Genomic DNA, 24,889 nt, shown 5'->3' with positions numbered 1-24,889 from the left:
ACATTGCATTTAAATTATAAATACACAAATGAAGTTTTGCATATGTAGCTCCTATTATTGTGCTTACATTTTTGAGTTTTCAGCAGAGTTTACTTTTGATTAAATACAGCACAGTATTGCTATGCAGAATGGGAAAGTGGATGGAAGTAACTTGGAAGGTGGTTCGCAGCAAGCCCCCTTGACTCCTCCCAACACCCCAGATCCACGAAGCCCTCCAAATCCAGAAAACATTGCACCAGGTAACCAATCCCCTTGCCAATAGAACAATAAAATTTCTATGTACCTAATGATATGACTCAAGGCATTTAAAGCCTTTGTTAAATAGTATTTAAATAATATATGTTTTCTCATTAAATATGTTTTTTGGGCCCCAGGCACAGTGGCTCACACCTGTAATCCCAGCACTTTGGGAGACTGAGGTGGATGGATCACCTGAGCCCACAAGTTTGAGACCAGCCTGGACCACATGGTGAAACCTAGTTTCTACAATAAATACAAAATGTAGCTGGGTGTGGTGGTGCACACCTATAGTCCCAGCTGCTTGGGGGGCTGGGGTAGGAGGATCATTTGAGTCCAGGAGGTGGGGGCTGCACTGAGCCATGATCACACCACTGCACTTCAGCCTGGGCAACAAACAAAGTGAGATCGTGACTCAAAAAAAAAAAAAAAAAAATTTTTTTTGGATAAATACAAGACAAATGCAAAAATTCAGACCTAAAGGAATCACATAAAACATTTATAGTAGCCATATGTTCTTTGTTTTAGATGGTCTGTTAATCACCTGCTATATTGAAAATTACAATAAGTAATTTGTAATTATATTGAAATCTTATTGTATAGGATTGCATAATTTATAAAGTGCTATGATATATATTTTCTTCTTTAATTTCACAGTAACTCTATGACATACTAATTGCAATCCTCATTTTATAAATTAAGACTTTGAGGTTATGAATGTCTATGAAGCAGTAAAGAATGAATAAGACCTAGTATTTGACAACACAACAGGGTGACCATGGTTGAAAAGTACAATAACCTCAGTAAACAAACTATAATTATTCCAATTTAGCAAATTAATTTGTTAGTGATTAGCCAACTATGTATCCAAAAGCCAACTTTTTTCATACATGAATAAAGAATAGTATGAAAATGCCATAATACTGTAAAAATAAAATTTATCTAAATTTCAGTTATATTAAAACATATTTAAAAATCAAATAAATGTAGACATATGGCATTGCTGAATTGTAATATTTCTGTGTGGTTAAACATAAGCACATTCTTTTCTGTAAATAACTCAGCGTATCAAAAAAGAAAAAAAGTTGCTATTTAATGACATCTATAAAAAGAAATTAGAAAACCCTGAATGTTCAAAATTGGGAAAAGATTACATAACTATGGTTACTTAATTTAATAGATTATTGTGAAACCCTTAAAATAATTATGAACATGATATAGAAACATTTAAAAGTATTTTCAACAAATTTTTGGGAAAAACGTAATACTACACTAGATGTTCTAGTTATGTGATCATTATGTTTATGTGTGAAGAAAAACTGGAAGAAAATACACAAAACTAAATACTTGTGTTAGGGTGGTGGGATTTTGAGGAATTTTTAAAAATTTTATAAAACTTAAAATTTTCTGGTTTTTAAAGGTCTGACCTCTGTTCAACTCCAGGAAAGGAATAGGAAATGAAATGTGGTAGTTACGGTGATAGAGTTACATATAATATACAAAGACAAGACACAGAAAAGAGAACTCTTTTCCTTGGGGAGGCAGGAATGGCTTCATAGAAGGGTGATCTGAAGCCAAGGCTTGTAATAGAAATTTGCACATGACAAGAAGTAGGGAGAACATTCCAGGCACAGAAAATAAATGGACCAAGTAGGGGGGCATAAGGGGCACCCCAAGCAACAAGTAACTAGATCCATAATCCTGGAGCAAAGAGTGTGAAAGGAGAAAGCATGTGGTGAGGCTGGATGGGTGGAAGGGCCACATGGGTCATGCTGAGTCGTTGCGATTTTGTCCTGGGGGGCATTACGGCCCCCTGAGCAGGGGAATAGTGTAGCCAGTTAGGAAGGTCTCCTGGGGCAGCAGTGTGGAGGGTGGCTGGGAGAGGGTTAGAGCTAAAGGATTAGTTTTGAAGCTGTGGTGACACCCAGGCAAGAGACACCTGGGCCTGACCCAGGGCAGAAGTAACAGAAATGTAAAGAGAATTTTTTAGAGCAATGTTCCTCATTGTTCTGTTTGTAGATCACCTGCATAAGATTTGTATAAGAGTTTGTTAAACAATGGAGTTTTAGGTCATACCTGAGACTTACTGAAGCCAAACTTTTGGAGGGAGGATCCTATTATCTACATTTTAAATACGTATCCAAGATAATTCAGACACACAATAATATGAGAGCCACTGTTTTAGAAATCCTTAGGAAGTATAGTTGGTTACACTTTGTGATTTCTTGTGGGGATGAGGGAGACTTTTCAGATAATGCTCTGTCTTGGGCATCTGAGAGTAAAGTGATAACATTTGCTAAAATAACCAAAGTAGAAAAAGAAGTAGAATATATTAGAAAATGGCTGCATTTAGGTCTAGACAAGTTATAAATGGTGCCACTGGATCATTTATTTTGATAAATATAGTGAATAATTGACTAGAGGGCTTGATTTTTTTAAAAAAAAGAATTATCAATACATAGGTCACAATCGAAGCTATGAATATTAAATGGAATTTTCTAGGTAGAGTTCTTTGTGTAAGAAAAGAGCTTTGAGGAACAACAGTATTTAAGTGGTAAGCAGAGAAAAGGAGCCTACCAAAAAACATTTCTATTAGATACTGGAGGCAATCTGAAGAAAATTAAATAATCACAAATAACTGTTTAGACATGGAATTATCAGGAAGGGGCTTTTTTTTTTTTTTGAGGAGACAAACATTTTAGTGTAAAGAGAAAATAGGCATGCTTTGACAGAAGAAATCAAAATTATTGCAGAGATGGGAAAGAGCATCAGAGAAATCTAAAAGTAGAAGTCATCAAATGGTAAAGGAATTTGACATGGTAGAAGAGAGAATTGCAGGGATATAATTAGGTAATATGGCAGTGTAAACAGAAAGTAGATAACTGTGCCTTAGAAAACTGGAAGAGTGTCACTCTATGCACGTGAAAAAGATTTAAAGATCTATGCCAAGAATTTCCGTGACTTTTAAACAGTATTTACAGAAAATTCCCAGCTGTTATGGGAAGAATAAACTGGGGAGGTGAGATCAGAAGCAGAAAAGTTAGGTAAGAAATCTTGAGGAACAAAATAAACAGGGGATGGATACATCAGGAGATAAGAAGAGCTGGACCTGAATAAGGAAGTGGAAACAAGTTACTTCATCTTCTTGAAGCTTAAACAGTTTACAGAGCACTCAGTAATTGAAGATAGACAAGACCCAAACATCACCTCTAAAGAATCAGCTCTGGAGGGAGGGAGATTTTGTCTTCGTTGTGATTTCCCCTAGCTTAGACTACAATAGGCACTCAATATTAACATTTTTAAATTAATTAATTGTGGTATCTAAAGTCTAGTGTGAATTAATGCAAGGAGCACAATTTTTAGAAAATGAAATGAAGGGTTTTACTGGAAAAATATATATACTAAGATAGTCAAGAAAAAAACTGTATAATTTGGAAAAATTAAACATTAAGAAAAATGGTTTACTTTTAAAGTTCCATAAGCTTACAGGAGCTCTGAAATGTCTAACACTTGCAGACTGCTGTTTTCTAAGGGATCATGAAAAGGATGCATGCTTCATAAATTTATCCCAGCATGAAAAATCAAATATGGTAAAATGTTGGGTGGAGGTTAGTAACTCTCAGGCACAGTGTTTACTTATTTTTGCTATATTTTTCCAAAGGATATTCTGGACCACTGAAGGAAATTCCTCCCGAAAAATTCAACACCACAGCTGTCCCTAAGTACTATCAATCTCCTTGGGAACAAGCCATTAGCAATGATCCAGAGCTTTTAGAGGCTTTATATCCTAAACTTTTCAAGCCTGAAGGAAAGGCAGAACTGCCTGATTACAGGAGCTTTAACAGGTAATTCAATGATCCTGGGTGACACTGTTGGCATGTAATACCAAGATTTTTCCATAATGGTACAGATAACTGAATTCCTTGGGTGAAAACAATTTTTTCTTTTGAGAAAAGAACCTAAATAGCAATATAGGATATCTACTAAGCCTAGGCAAAGACTCATTTTTGTAATATTACTATTATTTTCAAACTTGGTCATTTTTAGTATCAAAATGAAGGAAATGATTCAGAAACTATCATGGGTATAACATCAAGATTATCCCCTCATACTTTACAAATGTTATTTTAATAATAGTTTCAAATCCAAAGATTGATCTGGGTTTATGCATTGTTTGAAATGGCAATACTGTTCAAGAATTTAATACATAATTAACATTCAAGACTATGAGAATTACTCTGTAACTCCAGATTCCATCTTATATTTTTGCAGGCTTTAGGACAGATTAAAAATAATTTAGACTTAATGGCTCAAGATCCCAGAAGTACAACCCAACACTTATGCTATCAAAAATATCACCAAATGATATCTGTAGTATAGTTTATAGAATGGGCATCTATTTTTCTCTGTTATTCAGTTTTTTATAATTTCCATGGATATTTTGAATTTTTAATAGTCTCATAATCCATTATTTGATCACTTGACCTTCATTTTAGAGTAAAATATCTAATATCTAGTATGCTGTCTCGCACTCAAAAAAAGTTAGACTCAATTTATAGGCTGCTTAATAACTATTCATTTAAAAATGAATAGATTAATGAGTAAATTTTTTATTTAAAAAAAGAATGCCAAATAAACTGCATTTAAATAGTGATCTTCTTGAGTATTTTTAAATATTGTGATCGGATGTGGTGGCTCATGCCTGCCATCCCAGCACTTTGGGAGGCTGAGGTGGGTGTATCACTTGAACCCAGGAGTTCAAGACTACTCTGGGCAACATAGCAAGAACCCTGTCTCTACAAAAAATACAAAAGCTAGCCAAGAGTGGTGGCATGTACCTGTAGTCCCAGCTACTTGGGAGGCTGAGGTGGGAGGATCACTTGAGCCCAGGAGGTGGAAGTTGCAGTGAGCAGAAATCATGCAAATTCACTCTAGCCTGGGTGACATAGGGAGACCTTGTCTCAAAACATAATAAATACATAAAATAAAATAAATATTGTACTATTAAGATTTTAGTTTTGACGCACTACCATTATTAGTAATACATCCCTTGCATGAAAGAGGTGTACCATAGAATGTAAAGAGGGATTGAGGAGTGGCAGGGAAAAAAAGTTGGAGGCCCATTCTGATCAATGTTATAATATTTTTTTCAAAATGAGAGTGTAGAAAATTATAAAAGTAAAACATTAGGGGAAAATGGAAATTAATGGAATAACTCAGATTTGTTTTTGAGATTAAGTGCTTAAGGCATGCTGTAAGACTTCTCTGTATCTTGAGGCTTCGGTGCCCTGTACCTGCTGAGCAGCTTGCCTGTAGTTCTACACATACTGGTGTAGTAATATTTGGGTTAGTTATAAAGAGATGCCTATTGAGTGTATAAATACCAGATGAGTGCTATATCAGTGAGCACAATACCATTCAATAGGAAATGTAGCTCCCTGTGTTAATCAAAGCTTTCGTAAATATTACATGCTGTGTGTGTGCGTGTGTGTGTGTGAGACAGAGAACTTAATCTGCTAATACTTCTCTTTTACTTTAGGACATTTTATTCCTTTGCATATGTACATCAACATAGAAATAAAAACTTAGGAATTAAGTTATTTCAACATGATGGTATATTCTTAGACTTCTTATTATCATTAAATAACATTAACAGATGAAACAAAACATGATGTGATACATAGACAGCCCAAACAGGTAGCTGTAAGATCCTTTCTGACCTTGAAGCATATGTAGGCCATGTGCGGTGGCTCAGGCCTATAATCCCAGCACTTTGAGAAGCCAAGGTGAGTTTGGCTTCTCAAACTCCTGAGCCCAGGAGTTTGAGACCAGCCTGTACAACATAGTGAGAACTCAAAAAGTGAGGTGAGAGGGTCGCTTGAGCCCAGGAGGTTGAGGTTGCAATGAGCTATAATCACACCACTGTACTCCCACCTGGGCAATGGGAGTGAGACCCTGTCTCAAAAAAAAAAGTATATGCACAGGGATACACAAAGTTTAAGACATTGTCTAGTACATGCATTGCTTTAGAAGTCCACTTAAAAAACAACTAAACAGTGTACAGGCATACTTCGTTTTATTGCGCTTCACTTTATCCTTCTCTGCAGATATTGCATTTTCTCACAAATTGAAGGTTTGTAGCAACCCTGTGTCAAGCAAGTCTATTGGTGCCATTTTTCCAACATCATGTGCTCACTTTGGTAATTCTCACAATATTCCACTTTCATTATTATTATATCTGTTATGGTGACCTGTGATAAACAATCTTTGATGTTACTATTATAACTGTTTTGGGGTGTCATGAACCATGTCCATGTAAAAAGGCAAACTTAATCAATACATGTGGTGTGTATTCTGAGTGCTTCAATGACCAGTTGCTCCCCTATTTCTCTCCCTTTCCTGGGCCTCCCTATTCCCTGAGACACAACAATATTGAAATTAAGCCAATAGCCTCTAAGTGTTCAAGTGAAAGGAAGAGTCACAAGTCTTATTTTAAATCAAAAGCTAGAAATGATTAAACTTAGTGAGGAAGACATGTCAAAAGCAGAGATAAGCTGAAAGCTAGGCCTCTTGCGCCAGTTAGCCAAGGTGTGAATGCAAAGGAAAAATTCAGGAAGAAAATGATAAGTGCTACTCCAGTGAACACATGAATGTTAAGATAGTAAAACAGCCTTATTGCTGATAACAAGAAAGTTTGAGTAGTCTGGATGGAAGATCAAACCAGGAACAACATTTCCATAATTTAGCCAAAACGCAATCCAGAGCAAGGCCATAAGTTTCTTCAACTTTATGAAGACTAAGAGAGGCAAAGGAGTTGCAGAAGAAAAGCTGGAAGCTAGTAGTGGTTGGTTCATGAAAGCTGAGGACAGAAGCCATCTTCTTAACTTTTCTAGTGCAAGGTGAAGCAGCAAGTGCAGATATAGAAGCTGCAGCAAGTTATCCAGAAGATCTAGCTAAGATCATTGATGAAAGTGGCTACACTAAATAACAGATTTTTAATGTAGATGAAACAACCTTCTATTGGAAGGAGATACCATCTATGACTTCCATAGCTAGAGAGAAGTCAATGCTTGGCTTCAAAGTTTCAAAGAACAAGCTAACTCTCTCGCTGGAAACTAATGTAGCTGGTGAATTTGAGTTGAGTTGAAGCCAATGCTCATTTACCATTCTGAAAATTCCAGGGCCCTTAAGAATCGTGCTAAATCTCCGTCTGTGCTTTATAAATGGAACAACAAAGCCTAAATGACAGCACGTCTGTTTGCAGCATGGCTTACCAAATATTTTAAGCCTACTGTCAAGACCTATTGCTCAGAAAAGAATATTCTTTTCAATTTATTACTGTTTATTGACAATGAACCTGGTCACCCAAGAGCTCTGATAGTAATGTACAAGGAGATTAATGTTGTTTTTTTTTTTTTTTTTGAGATGGAGTCTCGCTCTGTTGCCCAGGCTGGGGTGCTGTGGTGCGATCTTGGCTCACTGGAAGCTCCACCTCCCAGGTTCATGCCATTCTCCTGCCTCAGGCTCCTGAGTAGCTGGGACTATAGGCGCCCGCCACCACACCCAGCTAGTTTTTTTTGTATTTTAGTAGAGATGGGGTTTCACCATGTTAGCCAGGATGATCTCAATCTCCTGACCTCGTGATCCACCCACCTCGATCTCCCAAAGTGCTGGGATTATAGGCATGAGCCACCGTGCCCGGCCTAATGTTTTTTATGCCTGTTGACACAACATCCACTCGGTAGCCCATGGATCAAGAAGTAATTTTGACTGTCAAGCCTTATTATTTAAGAAACACATTTTGTAAGGCTATAGCTGCTATAGAAAGGGATTCCTCTGATTGATCTGGGCAAAGTAAATTGGAAACCTTCTGAAAAGAACTTACCATTCTAGATGCCATGAAGATTATTTGTGACCATGGAAGGAAGGCAAAATATTAACATTAACGGGAGTTTGGAAAAAGTTCACTCCAACTTTAAAGTCATGGTTGACTTTAAGGGGTTCAAGACTTCAATGGAGGAAGTAAATACAGATCTGGTGGAAATAGTAAGACAACTAAAGTTAGAAGTGGAGTGTAAAGATGTGACTGAATTGCTACAATCTCATTAAAAACAAACAAACAAACAAACAAAAAAAAAACAAAAAACACCTGAGCAAGTCAGGAGTTGCTTCTTATGAATAAGCCAAGAAAGTGGTTTCTTGAGATGGTATCTACCCCTCCTGAAGATGCTGTGAATATTGTTGACATGACAACAAAATATTGAGAATATTCCCTAAACTTAGTTGATAAGGCAGTAGCAGGATTGGAGAAGATTGACTCCAATTTTGAAATAAGTTCTACTGTGGGTAAAATGCTACCAAACAGTATGATATGCTACAAAGAAATTTTTCATGAAAGGAAGAATCGATTGATGCAGCAAACATCATTGTTGTCTTATTTTAATAAATTGCCACAATCAATCCAACATTCAGCAATCACCACCCTGATCAGTTGGCAGCTATCAACAATAAGGCAAACATTCCACCAACAAAAAATTTCAACTTACTGAAGGCTCAGATGACCATTAGCATTTATTAGCAATAAAGTATTTGAAATTAAGGTATGTACTTTGTTTTTGAGACATATTGTTCTTAAGGACACAATGATATTAGATACTTAATGGACTACAATACAGTGTAAACATAACTTTTATATATGCTGGGAAATAAAAAATTTCATGCGACTTCCTCTATTGTGATACTCTCTTGCAGTAGTCTGGAACCAAACCTACAATATCTCCGAAGTATGCCTGTAATTATATCTTTGGCTTCAATGCTTGCTAAATGAATAAGCCCAAAGGAATTACATAGGTAAGATTTTCACATCCAGCTATGGCAGACTACTTTATATTAGAACAACTTCATAAAAATAACCAGAAAAGCTAGTTTTAAAAAATGAGTTTTAAAAATGGTTTAAAAGCTGCCAAGGAAGTGAGTACTTGAGGGCCAAGTTTCTGGAGATGAGGGAAATTTCGAGATTTAAACCCAACATGTGGTACCACTTTTCTGCTTGAGGCACTTGTTGATTCATCAGCAACGCTAAAAGGCTAAAAAGCTGAGTAAACCTTTTGGCAGCCTCAAGTCTGGGAAGACCAAATAGGAGTATAGGGTCTTCCAAGGAGGAGGGCTCTTGGTAAATATTCCATACTTTCAGCTGGGAGTCCTAAAGGGCTATACCATTGGAATAAAGGTGAACAAGTAATACATCAGCCTTCATAAAACTAAATATTGCTCTCAATCAACAAAATCTTAGATTAGATAAAGGCTATCTCCCCTAAATCAAACTGCCTGCTCTGACAAAAATGAATCCCTTCTAGAAAGAAGATGACACCTCTTAAGGACTTAAATCATCCTATAGGTTTTTTAAAAATATTTTTTGTTGTTGTTGTCATGGTGGTGGTGATATACACATAACATAAAATTGACTATCTTAATCACTTTAAGCATACAGTTCAGTGGTATTCAGTACAATACTTCATAACATCGTGCCACCATCACCATCATCCCTCTCCATAACTCTTCAGCTGGTAAAACTGAAACTCTGTACCCATTAAACAATAACTCCCCATTCCCTCTCTGCCACCATCAATTCCTGACAACCACAATTCTACTTTCTGTCTCTATGATTTTTACCACTTTAAGGGCCTTGTATAAATAGAATCCTACGGTATCTGGTTTTTGTGGCTGGCTTATTTCACTTAATATAATATCCTCATGTTAAAAAAAATTCATAAGCTTATATTACTATAAAAGTCAAAATACTGACTACCTCTAGGGGCTAGAGGGTATTGTGATTGGGCAGGGACCATGGAGAGAGCTCTGGAGTAGCTCTTGATATGCTTAGTCCTTTCCAAGATTATTCATTGCATAGACATTATATACACTTTCTTAAGTTTTCTGTACCTGTGTTACGTTAAATAATAGAAATATTTTTAAAATTCCGTAAATGGAATTAATAGCAGATTAGACATAGCTGAAGAGAGAATTGCCAAATTGAGGCAGAAAGTGTTAAAGCTGCAACATGGAGAAAATAGGATTTAAGAAGCAGAAAAACAGCAGAAGACATACTTGGATCAGTAATAAAAATGCCAATATATGTGTGTCGTTGGAACCTCAGAAGGGAGTGAGAGAGAGAAGCAATATTGAAAGAATTAATAGCATAGGATTTTTCAAAGTTGACAAAAGACATCAAGCTTCAAGTTCAAGAAGTACTAAACCACCCAAGAAGGGTAAATGCAAAGTAAACCACACAAAAGGCACATGATTCTAAAATAAAGACAATTAAGAAAATCTTAAAGCAAAGGAATAATAGACACATTATCTTAAAATGAGTAAAAATAAGACAGTTGATTTTCCAACTGAAATGATGGGAGAGAGTGGATTAACACTTTTAAAATAATGAAATAAATAACAGCTGACCTGTAGTTCTATATCCAGTGAAAATATTATTTAAAGGTAAAAGTTAAAACATACTTACATAAACATTTTCAGAGAAAGATGCTATTTGTTTACCCCTGCCAAACAATAATACAAGAATAATAAATAAAATGGATAAGTATAGGAAAAGAAAAATAAAGATGTCATTATTCACAAATGACATGATTACGTCCATAGAAAATTTAAGAGAAGCTACCAGTAAATCATTAGGATTAATAAGTGAATTTAGGGAGAGCACAGAATAAAAGGTCATCATTAATAGTTATTTTTATATACCAGCAATAATTAGAAAATAAATAGTATTAATTAACTTTTACCTTATGATTTGTGCACTTTTTGTACTTACACTTCAATAAAATTTTTATTTCAAAAAAATCACATAGGCAAAATAATCTCAATAGGTATCTGGGTCTTTATAAACTAAATGTGACAAAAGCTATTCTTTGAATTAGTCCAGAAAATAATCTAGTCATTTAAAATAGAGGCTAAAATGATTTTCAGGTATAAAATAATTTTCAAGTTATTATTTTCAATTTATTATTTTCCCTGTTGTAGGTTAACATGATTTTATTTTATCAAACCACTCAAAATTATAAGCAAACCATTTGGCCAAAGATTTAATTTGTCATACAACTATTATACATATATATTGTTAATAACATATTTTATTTTCTAATTATTAAACTGATTATTAAATAATTTAACATAATATTACAAGAAGACTTTATTCTGATATATCTATTTTTCATATTTTTTAAACACATACACACACACACAAAACCAGAAGAAAGAGACGAAAGAAGCAAGCAATTTGCAGTTATTTCCAAAGTCCTTGCAAAGAGTAAAATAACACTGTTTGGTAGTTTACATTATGATACATATTTATTAGATATTGCTGATAAAGCCTAGAGAGGTAAGATATAGTCAAATGGCATTCAGCAATGTTAATGATTGGATGAAAATTGGCTCCTAAGTCTAATCACATTTTCAAAATGGCCCAGAGTTTAATTCAACTTTGAATTTTTGTAGTGCCTCTGAGTGTATTCAAATTTTATGTTACATTCAAATATTATATTAAACCCATGAGAAAAAGTAAACCAGGAGCAAGGAGGCTTGTAACCCCGCAAAGGGTTCTCCTTTCCCCCTGCCTAGACAGAGCTGATTTGTCAAGACAGGAGAATTGCAATAGAGTTTAACTCACACAGAGCTGGTGGCATGATGGGAGACCAGAGTTTCATTATTACTGAAACCAGTCTCCCTGGGGATCAGGCTTTTAAAGGAAACTTTGGTAGGTAGTGGGGATAATGAGTCAGGAGTGCTGATTGGTCAGGTGGGAGATGAAATCATAGTGAGCCAAAGCTGTCCTCTCAGGCTGAATCAGTTCCTGGGGGCCACAAGACCAGATGAGCCAGTTTATTGATCTGAGTGGTGCCAGCTGATCCATCGACATCGAGTACAGGGTTTACAAAATATCTCAAGCGCTGTTCTAGGGTTTTACCATAGTGATGTTATCCCCAAGGAGCAATTTGGGGAGGGTCAGAATCTTGCAGTCTCCAGTTGCAAGACTCCGAAGCCATAACTTCTGATCTTGTGGCTGATTTGTTAGTTCTGCAAGAGCAATCTAGTCCCTAGGTAGGAAGGGGATTTGTTTTGGGAAAGCGCTGTTACTGTCATTGTTTCACAGTTAAACCATAAGTTTCTCCCAAAGTTAGTTTGGCCTATTCCCAGGAATGGACAAGGAACAGCTTGGAGGTTAGAAGCAAGATGGAGTCAGGTAAGATCTCTTTCACTGTTATAATTTTGTCAGTTATAATTTTGCAAAGGCAGTTTCCGATTCCCAGTTCTGCTTCAAAAAGCTGTATGACTTCGGGTATGTCACTTAACCTCTTATCTTAATTTCTTCATCTGCAAAATAAACTCTATAATGATATGATTAACTAACTTTAAATATAGTACATTCATTAGCTGTTTAGTAGAATAATGTATTTTAACTTTTATATAATCGTTTTACCTACTTTACCTTATAGAATAATTAGCAATTATTATAGATGTATTATATATCCAGCACTATTAATTTTCACAAATGTAATCCATCACTGACCCATCAAAATAAACAAGAAAGTATCTATTAACTGTGAATCTGAATGAAACAGGCTTATTCTTCACTACATAGATGATGAAATAGAAAAATCATTTTAAGTCAGACCTAGGTTTAAAGAATTTCTGTGATATGGGAATTGGGGAGGTAGATGCACAGGTAGTTTTCAGTAGACTATTTTTAATCTTTCATTGGAAATGTTTGCTTCACTAACTTTGACTTAAACTTGAAACTATTTTCAGGGATCTTAAAAATCTTATCAGTAGTCTCTCACTTTGAAAACTTAACATCTCTGTTAATGTACTCTCTTTTAATTTGTGTGTTGAGGGCAATCAAATTCAAACAAACAGGATGTAGCCTCAATGGTGCCAAAGAAAACTGCTTTCCAAACAGCAGCTCTTCACTGTATCTGTGGTAGGAGATGGGAGGTGGGTGATAAAACAGAAGGAAATGTTTTCATTTATAAGAGAAGAAAATGACCTACAAATTTGTAGGAAAAAAACAAAACAGAACTGGATAAAAAGGGGAAAAGCAATCCACTAAATGCCAACCCAAATATGGTATTTTAGTGCACAGGGATGTATCTTCTTTGATGTAATTCAGAAAATAAAATAACTGAATAAATTCATTTCTGGAATAAATACAAGATTAATTGATCAATTTTTGCTTAAATCTAGAAATGTTCAATTGCAGTCTCTTGCATCTAATGGATAACTATTCATTCTTAAAATCCAAATAATGGGCCAGGTGCAGTGGGTCACACCTGTAATCCCAGCACTTTGGGAGGCTGGGGCAGGTGGGGTTAGGAGTTCGAGACCACTCTGGCCAACATGGTGAAACTCTGTTTCTACTAAAAATACAAAAATTAGCCAGGCATCTGTAATCCCAGCTACTTGGGAGGCTGAGGCAGGAGACTCATTTGAACCCAGGAGACAGAGGTTGCTGTGAGTCGAGATTGTCCCCCTGCACTCCAGCCTGGGTGACAGAGTGAGGCTCCATCTCAAAAAAAAAAAAAGAAAAAAAAATTCAAGTAATGGTTGTGTGACCTATGCAATTGCATAGGGCCCCACGTTGATTTATCTCAAAGGGCCATTTGGTTTGATGCTCTGCTGTTTCTTTCTTCAAATTTCTAATAATTTCTGAACAAGGGGCATTGTGTTTTTATTTAGCACTGGGTTCTAAAAATTAGGTAGCTGGTCTGGATCTTGAGCTCAAAAGTGAAGCAGTGTGCTCTGACCCATCTAAGGTGTTTTTTACCCTAGGCTCCTCTGCACTCAGGACATTCTTCTCTTAGAGTAACTAAGAATAACTAGCGTATTCCATGTTGTATTTTTTCTCATGTTTCACCATCTTTGAGTTCATTGAGGTTAAGATCTACAATTTTTTTTGTGTTTGATTCCCTAGCATGCAGCATTGTATCTAGATGTGCTAAGAAATCAGTAATTTGTTGCATGAATAAATGGGTGAATCAACCATTGAACAAACCCTTTTTTTTTTTTTTTTTTTTTAAGACAGAGTTTCACTCTTGTCGCTCAGGCTGGAGTGCGGTGGCGCAATCTTGGCTTACTGCAACCTCCACCTCCTGGATTCAAATGATTCTCCTGCTTCAGCCTCCGGAGTAGCTGGGATTACAGGCGTCTGCCACCACACTCAGCTAATTGTATTTTTAGTAGAGACAGGGTTTCACCATGTTGGCCAGGCTGATCACAAGCTCCCTACCTTGGGTGATCTGCCCACCTCGGCCTCCGAAAGTACTGGGACTACAGGCGTGAGCCACCGTGCTTGGCCCTGAACAAACTGTGGATATACAATGGCAAGATTTTAAAATGATAAAATATCATCTTGAACATCTGGGATAAGAAGTGTTCTTTTGTACTGAATCAAATTTGAGTCATAAAGACTCCTCAGTTACTAAACCAGATAACAAAATGTGGGATCTTGAATCATCTAGTTTGTAAGAGAGATTAATTTGAAAAAGAACTTTAAGAACTTAGATTATCATTAGGTACTTTGTGATAATTAAACTTCATAAGGCATAGTAATGATGGAAGCTAATTTATTGAGTGGGGACTACATATCAGGCATGGTTTTAAGTGCTTTTCAAACTCTATCAGTATGGGAATTACCTTGAGCTCTTGTCAAAGTGCAGATGCCATTTTAGTAAGTTTAGGTTGTGTCTAAGATTCTGTAGTTCTAACCAGTTCCCAGATGAAGCCAGTGCTGCTAACTGTGACCACACACTGAGTACTGGGAGACAGAGGTTGCAGTGAGCCAAGATCATGCCACTGCACTCCAGTCTGGTGACAAGAGTGAGACTCTGTCTCAAAAAAACAAAAAATGTGGCCGGGCACGGTGGCTCAAGCCTGTAATCCCAGCACTTTGGGAGGCCGAGACGGGCGGATCACGAGGTCAGGAGATCGAGACCATCCTGGCTAACACAGTGAAACCCCGTCTCTACTAAAAATACAAAAACTTAGCCGGGCGAGGTGGCAGGCGCCTGTAGTCCCAGCTACTCGGGAGGCTGAGGCAGGAGAATGGCGTAAACCCGGGAGGCGGAGCTTGCAGTGAGCTGAGATCCGGCCACTGCACTCCAGCCTGGGTGACAGAGCGAGACTCCGTCTCAAAAAAAAAAAAAAAAAAAAAACAAAAACAAAAAATGTTTGTTCTTTATTTCAATAATGCTTCAGTTACACATACCAAAACGACGCCATTTTTAAAAGTCCATCAATCCCTTTGCTCACAATTTCTACCTAGACAAATTTTGTAGTTCACCATTATGATCATTCCATTTTACACACATCTCATCTTCCTCTCATCTCTCTCCAAATGTTGTACCCAACTGCTAAAGTTCCAATTCTGATTAAGTCCAGAATCCATCTACTTTGCACTCATATTTAAGCAGCTGAATGTGGCTGAATAAAAACACATAGTTTTGCTGTCTCTGCTTAAAGTGATTGCCACAAATCTCAGCACTGCCAGACAATCCAACAACATTCTCTAGCAAGTTCAGTTTGTCAACCTCCTAGAAGACAATTCACACTTTCTCCCCTCTCAGTAAACATCCTATACCTCACCCTACTTCTCACTGTCAACTGATGGGATCACTTTTTATTTTTCAAAAGAAAGTGGAAGCAAATTGGAAGAGACCTACCTTACCTTCTCATTAACAAATTTGCCAGTTGAGTGCATTCAGACCCACACAGTCTGCCTTTTCTCTTAAAGAGCTGATGAGTTGCCTGCCTTGTTCCTAAAGTCAGCCCCTCTAATTGCATACTGATTCCCAATCCCTCTCATCCACCCTAGGGTTTATCCTGCAATCATTCCTTCTCTTGCTGCATCATTTATTTTTCTTTCTATTGGGTTATTCCTATCAGCATACAAACATATTAAAATGCCTCTCATCTTTAATAAAAATCTCTTTTCCCCAGGCTCCCTTCCAATTACCTCAAATTTCTATGCTTTTTCTTGACAGTAAAAAGTCCTCAAAGATTGTCTATATTTATTGTCTCTATTTCCTAATGTCACATTCTCTCTTGAATTCATTTTAATCAGGACTGCATCCCACCATTCCATTTAAAGAGCTAATCCCCATGTTATCACATCCAATGGTGAATTCTCAGTGATCAATTTCCTCAACTTCACAGCAGTATGTGAAATGGCTGATCATTCTCCCTTCCAAGAAATAATTTTGTTCCTTGGCTTTTTGATCATCAGACTTCCCAGATCTTTTTCCTTCTCAGCCTTCATTGCTGGCTCCTTCCTTTCCAAACTCCATGTTAGGCACCAACTTCTCTTTATTTACACCCATTCCGGGCTGTGATGGTATGCAGTTCCGAGGTTCTAAATGTCACCTACGTGCTGATAATTTCAGGCTAGCTAGTCTTTTTTTGCTTTTTAGGAAAGGAATTAATTCATAATATTATAAGGTAATGAAAAAAAGAGCTATGAAGAAAAATAAAGGAGAATGAGTAGATGAGAGTTTGTTCTATGTATCCGTATCACTGTTGAATTTTAGTCCAGGAGAAAGAGTACTATTTAAATAAATTTTCAGGAAGTGCTCTGTGAGATAACATTTTAGCAAAACTCTGAAAGATGTGAAGGAATGATCTTCAGAAAAAGGCAGAGCTTCACTCTGCCACTGGACATCACCAATAGGATGGGTAACAAACATACAAAAATTAACATGTCAAATGAAACTCGATCTCTAGCTCTAAATCGGCTCCTTTCCCAATCTGCCTCATCTCAGTAAATTGCATATTTATATTCCCTGTTGCTCACATAAACAATCTAGGACCTACCCTTAATTCAATTTTTACCTTATACTCTATACCATCAGCATAATCCTATTAGGTCTATTTATTTATTTATTTATTTCAGACAGAGCCTCGCTCTATCACCCAGGCTGGAGTGCCGTGGTGCAATCTCAGCTCATGGCAATCTCTGCCTCCTGGATTCAAGTGATTCTCCTGCCTCAGCCTCCCGAGTAGGTGGGACCATAGGCATCCATCACCTCGCCTGGCTAATTTTGTATTTTTAGTAGAAACAGAGTTTTGTCAGGTTGGCCAGGCTGGTCTCGAACTTCAGACCTCAGGTGATCCACCTGCCTCGGCCTCCCAAAGTGTTGGGATTACAGGCGTTAGCCACTACGCCTGGCTCTTCGGTCTATTTTCAAATTACATTCATCCTAGAACAAACTGCCATCATTTCTTATTTTCATTACTGCAAAAGAAAGCTTTCAGGTTGGACTTGGTGCTTTCACTCTTGCTCTCCTTGCCTTCCTTGTTCTCCATAGAACAGCCAGAAAGAAGGCATTTAGAAATGAAAATCAGGTCATGTCAGCTTCTAACTAAAAACTTTGTAACTGTTACACATAAAATACAATCCAAACTTGTTATCATGGCCTGGAATACCTCACAGTCCTGGCCCCTATCTGTCTCTGGCTACATCTTGTATGGTTTTCCTCAAGCTCATCCAGCTGTATCCACACTGGGCTTCTACTGTTTCTTACATAATAGACTCCTTCTCATCTTGAGGCCTTTGTGCTTGTTTCCTTAGGCCTGAAATGTTTTCCTCAGATTTTCAGTAGATCATTCCTTCACATCTTTCAGAGTTTTGCTAAAATGTCATCTCACAGAGCACTTCCTGAAAATTGATTTAAATAGTACTCTTTCTCCTGGACTAAAATTAACAGTGATATGGATACAGAACATTCCTCATCCTGTTCCTCCTTTAATTTTCCTTGCCAGCTCTTTTTTTTTTCGTTACTTGTGTGTTCACTGATTTATCATTCCTTTCCCTAGTAGTGTCCCTCTCTGAGAATTTAATTTCCCACAGAAACTGAAACTTATCTGTTTCAATCAACGTGCCGTCTTCTGGTGAGTCAGTTTGGACTTTGCTGCCTTGGCACAATACATGGGTGGATAAATTATAAAGAACCAGGAATTTATTTCCTCCCCAGGTTCTTGGAGACTTAGAGTCAGGATCAAAATGTAATTTGGTATCTGAGCGAGGTCAGCTGTCACGTGAAAAGTGAACCACTAGTCCTCCATGCATGGACGGAGAAGGGCAAAACTGGCTAATTCCTTCTAGTCTCTTTATAAGGCACTAATCCATTCATGAGGGCAGCGCCCTCATGACTCAGTACAAGGGCTCCACCTCTTAATACCACCACAGTAAGGATTAAGTTTCAACACATAATTTTTGGGAGACATTCAGATCATAGCAACATCTAAAACTGTAGCTAGCACATAGTAGGCACACATTAAATATGTATATTAAAAGGTGAATGGATTTTACATAATGATTGGGGAAACCTGTGCTGTGTTATGTCAAGTAATTTACCTTTGATCAAGGTGGTATTTCAGGATAGCTAGTCTGACTCCTGAATCCCATCTCTTAGACTGTTCTATTTTATTTTTTGTTCAATGCTCTATAAATTCTACCTTGTTTACTTTTATTGCCTGTGGTGATCTGGAGAGAAGAAATCCTGTCTTAACTTCTACCCATCATTGTTGTTAGATTAGTCAACTGTATATATGAATGATATCCCTAATAATTAAATTCAAGAACAAAGCAATAGCTTCTGATTCCCACCTATGCATGGGAGGATGAGAAATATGCCCTCTTTACTCTACCCTCATCCCCTGCCTGCCAGCTAATACTTGTTAATTTAATCTGCAAACTACTATTTGCCTTTCTGTCATATAAATATTTTAAACTAGATACTCTTTTCCAAGAATAGCAGCTTGCATTGGTATTTAATTTTCATGATCATATATATTTTTTTGAGATGGAGTTTTGCTCTTGTCACCCAGGCTGGAGTGTGGTGGCACGATTTCAGCTCACTGCAACCTCTGCTTCCTGGGTTCAAGCGATTCATCTTGCCTCAGCCTCCTGAGTAGCTGGGATTACAGGCTCCTGTCCCCACACTCAGCTAATTTTTGTATTTTTTTAAGTAAAGATGGGGTTTCACTATGTTGGCCAGGCTGGTTTCGAACTACTGACCTCAGGTGATCCACTTGCCTCGGCCTCCCAAAGTGCTAGGATTATAGGCATGAGCCATTGTGCCCAGCCTATAACCACATTTTTAAAGTGGCTTTTATTCTCATTGCCATTACTTTTTATATTATGCTTCTTGAGTTATTTATTTAAAAGTTATCTGGAATATGTCTTCAAGTAATTCTCTTAGGAAAGGAACACCAATCTAAGTCCATGCATATCTGTAATACATATATATATATTTTCTACGTAATTTAGTATACCTTTCTTATGAAAAATAACATAAAATTTTATTATTTTCTCAATAGATTGAAAGTTCTTTGAGAGTAAAAACCATGACTTTCATTTCCATTTACTTGCTTCCAGCATATTCCTGGAAAATAGTCGCTATTCAAAACAGCCATTTGGTTTCCTTAGATGGATAAAATATCTGTGATGGACTCATATTAACTTACTACAAAAACTATGGCATAGCACTGAAAAGGTGGAATTTGGAGGGTATTTTTGAGGAGTATATATGTATTAAACATTCTGCAGGCAAGAGCCCAGAACTTAATACATACAGAAGAGAATGAACAACTATAAGTTACATACATGAAAAAAAGAACATAAATTTAGCAAATTTGGAATCTGATTTAATTTATATAAACTGAATTTTAGGAAAAGAATTATTATCATAAAACTGTAAATATTGTAGGGTTCAAAAAGTACACTGAAGGACAGAGTATCCGGTAAATATTATAAAACAAGATTTTATTGTTTTAGAAGTTTGATAGTAAATTTTCAAATCAACATACAAAATTTCAAGTTTTAGGCTTCTGACCTAACCTAATACAGTATTCATAAGTTTTGGGATTATTTTCTCCACTGTGCATAATAAAAACTTTTTAAAAGAGGAAAGTGTCAAATTATTGCAAGTTAAAAGCAACAGAAAACATTTCTCATGACACTGAAATCATTTTGAAACAAAATGTGACACAGTTCACCTGCAGTTCTCACAGTCTATGTTAACTGTTGTCAGCAACAAACATATTTAACTCCTAGCAAATTGGTTGGATAAAGGATGTAATGCCTGATGCTTGAAGTATTGTTCGCTTTACTCTACTTCCAGCAGTCTGAGTGCTTCTTACACAGGCCTTTCTAGTGAATTAAGTCTCCTTCTGCATCCCCAACCTGTATCATGGTACCTCAGGAAGGACAGAGTAGTTCTCAATCACAAAAAGGCAACTTCTAATAAGGAAGTTGCATGACACTGTAATACAATGGTCCCCAACATTTTTGGCACCAGGGACCAGTGGAAAACAATGTTTCCGTGGAAGACAATGTGTTCGTGGAAGACAATGTGTTCGTGGAAGACGATGCTTCCGAGAATAGGGGAAGGGGTGTAGGGATGGCGGGGTAGCGGGGAGATGGTTTTGGGATAAAACTATTCCACTTCAGATCATCAGGTATTAGTTAGATTCTCGTAAGGAACCTGCAACCTAGATCCCTCACATGCAAAGTTCACAATACAGTTTGCACTCCTGTGAGAATCTAATACCCCTGCTGACCTGACAGGAGGTGGAGCTCAGGTGGAAATGCTCACTCACTCTCCGCTCACCTCCTGCTGTGTGGCCTGATTCCTAACAGACCATAGATGGTTGGTCTGCGGCCTGAGGCTTGGGGACCCTTACTGTAACAGATGCAATGGGAATATACAAAAGAAATTGAATATGACTTTCCTTTTTACAGACTAAAATCTATTAGGGAGGGAAAATTTAATTGAAACGAAAGTAACAGAATCAAATTTGTAGCATACTCTACATATTTATGTTTTTATAAATTCTTAAAAAAAATACACACAGAAATTAAGGTAGTCAAGAAAGATAGCAGAGTGATTGAGCTACAAAGAAAATAAGATCTCTTCCATGTTTTAAATAATCTTCACAATATTAGAGAATCTATATAGTCTTGCCAGGTCCTATGGTACAATGCATTATGTAAGTATATTGTAATGAATTACAAAGATACATCAAAGAGAATTCCAATCTTTTTAGAGTACAATCTGGTAAGAAAAAAGGCAGACATACCAATGGATATAATGAAAGCCACTTGCATATAAAATAGGATCACAGGGGAGGTGAAAATAGAAGTCATGGAAACTTCAGAGTGGAAAGCTTACTTCTGGCTGTGGGAAATTGGGAAAGCTTCAAGAAGAAAGTTAAATGTGAATTAGGGCTTAAAAGGGATTTAGAAACATAGTTGTAAATATTAGAGTACTCCAAGCAGAGAAAGAGAGGGAAAAAAAGAGTATGAGTAGAGGCAGTGAGGTAAGAGAGCATAAATGCAAAGAGCAAGCAGTTAAAGCATGCGTGAAAGTGAATAGGGCAAAACCTGCATGACTGACCTCTCCACTGGGATGTCTAATCATGTTTTCCACCCACACACCAACTCTGTTCTTTTCTGTCTTCCACCAGCCAGTTGCTAAAACTCTAAACATAGGAGTTTTCGTTGATTTTTCTATTTTCCTCATAGTTTTAATCCAATTTATCAGCAAATCCTGTTGACTCTACCTGTAAAGCACATCCTGAACCCACCCACTTCTTTCCATCTTTCCATAAAATACATGAAATACAAGTCATCATTTCTTGCTTGAGTTATTGCAATAGCTTCCCTCCTTCCACTGTTGTCTTTTTTTTTTTTTTTTTTTTTTTTTTGAGACTGAGTTTCACTCTTGTTGTCCAAGCTGGAGTGCAATGGCACGATCTCGGCTCACTGAAACCTCCACCTCCTGCGTTCAAGGGATTCTCCTGCCTCAGCCTCCCGAGTAGCTGGGATTACAGGCATGTGCCACCATGCTCAGCTCATTTTCTTGTATTTTTAGTAGAGATGGGTTTCTCCATGTTGGTCAGGCTGATCTCGAACTCCTGACCACAGGTGATTCATTTGCCTTGGCCTCCCAAAGTGCTGGGATTACAGGTGTGAACCACTGGCACTGTTGTCTTCTTATAATCTGTTCACACAGCAATAGCAGCCAGAATGATCCTTATGAAATGTAATTAGATTATATACTCTCCTGCTTACCATCCTACAATGGTTGCCCTTCACATTTAGAAGGAAATCCATATTCCTTATTTAGAAAAAGTCCCATCCAACTTTACATCTCTGTCCCCTCTTCCCTCTGCCCCACCCTCACCCACTAGTCTAGGAACATAAGCCTTCTTTGTTTCCTTGAACACGCCAACATTATTTCTGCCTTAGGGTTCTTGGCATTAGCTATCCTGTCTACTGGAAATGCTGATGTACTTTAGCCATACTGTACATGTTTAACTTCTGTCCTTCAGATGGCTATTTAAATGTCGCCTCTTCAGAAAAGTCTTCCCTGGTGATTCAATCTGAAGTAACTTTTTAGTATTTCAGTTGTTCAGTATTACAACACCCTATTTTAACTTTATGCATAGCTGCTATCACCATTAGATATTTTTGCATATAGTTATGTTTAGGGTCTATCTCTTTCACTAGAATGTAAGAACTAAGACTTTGATTATACTGCTCACTTGAAGCTGTGTCTGGCACTGAATGAGTAATCAAATGCTTAAATCAAACAAAGAGAAAAAGTTATATGGGCTCTTGAATGACAAGATAAAGAAGTTGGGCTTTATTCAGAAGACAAATGGAAGAATGCTAAGGTTTTTGAGGTAGAAAGATGCAACAGACATACTTTTTGCCCTAAAAGAGTTTATAATTCACAGATAACCGAAACAGATAATCCATATTCTTAAAAGGAGAAGCTCAATACAAAGTACCATTTCATTAGTAGCAAATGACTGACATAGAACAATTGATGCTACAGGAATGTGGCTAAGAATGTGGGCGGGGATAGTTTGAAGGAAGTTAGAACTGCAAGGCTATAGGACATTCATAAGTGGAAAAGTCAGGGAGGAAATTGCCTCTCTTTTATTTTCCTTTTCTTTCCTCTTCTCCCCTCTCCCCTCCCCTCTCCTCCCCTCCCCTTCCCTTTCCTTTCTTTTTTTTTTCCTTTCCTTTCCCTTCTCCTTTCCTTCTTTCTTTCTTTTTTTCTGAGATGAGGTCTTGCTATGTCATCCAGGCTGGTCTCAAACACCTGGGCTCAAGTGATTCTCCTGTTTCAGCATCCCAGGTACTTGGGATTACAGGTGTGAGCCACTGCACCCAGAAGGGAATATCTTTCTTTTTTTTTTTTTTTTGAGACAGGTTTTACTTTGTCACCCAGGCTAGAATGCAGTGGCATGATCTTGGCTTACTGCAACCTCCGCCTCCTGGGTTCAAGTAATTCTCCTGCCTCAGCCTCCTGAGTAGCTGAGATTTCAGTTGCCTGCCACCATGCCCAGCTAATTTTTGTATTTTTAGTAGAGACAGGATTTTGCCATATTGGCCAGGCTGGTCTCGAACTCCTGACCTCAGGTGATCCTCCTGCCTCAGCCTCCCAAAGTAAGCCAGCACATCCGGCCTAGAAATATCTTGAATAGGGGAAATATTGTTGGTAAAAGTACAAAGGCAAGACATGTCTGTAATGAACTCAGTGTACAGGGAATAGATTAGTCCAAAACTAACAGTATATACAAAGGAACTTCAATGAATTTGTTATCAATATTTGGTTTTTCATAAAAGCATGGTCTTTAAAGTAGAAATGCTTGCCTCAGAGGTCAGAAAATGGCAATCATTCATAGAGTGTAAGTAAGCCCATAAAATCATGAATTAAACAAACCCATAAAATCATGCCTATAAAATCATGAAATTGTTTTCTATTTTGACAAATAAATTTGAATATTAATTAAGATCTGTTTTCTTTTTTTATTTCCCACAGAGTTGCCACCCCATTTGGAGGTTTTGAAAAAGCATCAAAAATCGTTAAATTTAAAGTTCCAGATTTTGAGCTACTATTGCTAACAGATCCCAGGTTTATGTCCTTTGTCAATCCCCTTTCTGGCAGACGGTCCTTTAATAGGACTCCTAAGGGATGGATATCTGAGAATATTCCTATAGTGATAACAACTGAACCTACAGATGATACCACCATACCAGAATCAGAAGACCTATGAAAAGAAAGTTGTATGTGCCACATAAAACTCTGAATATAAAAGTTGCTGTTTTACTATTTTAATTACTGGCAAAGCCACTTGCATTTTTCATTAGTAGCAATAATAGCAATTTAGTGATTTTCCTTTTGTGACATTCAATTTCAATCTCAGATCAAATACTAATAAACATTTAGAAATCTTACTTTAAAAAACTTATAACTCACTTGTCTTCATTCATAATTTTGTTTTCACCTCGTTTAAAGAATCTAGACATTTTATTGCAATAGTTCAGTTGGAAAAGTAATTGACAAAGAGTTTCACCTTTGTCTCATTTTATATGATTTATTGCAGGGTAAGTTTTTCAAGTAGAATCTAGAATTAAAATACAGGAGAGATATGAAGACTTATTCAGAGTTTCATCTAAGGGATGAAAGCTATGGAAGATGATGTGCAAATGTTACTGATGGAGAAAAGGGTTGGGTGTGTCCTTTCTGGTGACCATGAGAAAATAATATGTCTTGATGAAGTCTTTTCATTAGTC

General features: G+C 37.0%; 1 protein-coding gene across 1 annotated transcript in view; it reads left to right on the top strand.

The window, feature by feature from the left end:
• Nucleotides 1-24,560, top strand: part of MYOZ2 (myozenin 2) — a 48,858-nt gene extending 24,298 nt beyond the window's left edge. The window contains exons 4-6 of the mRNA XM_017959012.3: nt 110-239; nt 3,899-4,082; nt 24,135-24,560. Coding sequence (XP_017814501.2) covers nt 110-239; nt 3,899-4,082; nt 24,135-24,369 — 549 coding nt within the window. The 3' untranslated portion in view covers nt 24,370-24,560. The remainder of the gene's footprint in view (nt 1-109; nt 240-3,898; nt 4,083-24,134) is intronic.
• The last annotated feature ends 329 nt before the right edge of the window (nt 24,561-24,889 follow it).

Source organism: Papio anubis, chromosome 3 (assembly GCF_008728515.1).
Source record: "Papio anubis isolate 15944 chromosome 3, Panubis1.0, whole genome shotgun sequence".
Lineage (NCBI taxonomy): Eukaryota > Metazoa > Chordata > Mammalia > Primates > Cercopithecidae > Papio > Papio anubis.
The sequence above is the reverse complement of the archived record's forward strand: the minus strand, read 5'-3'. Positions and strand labels throughout refer to the sequence as shown.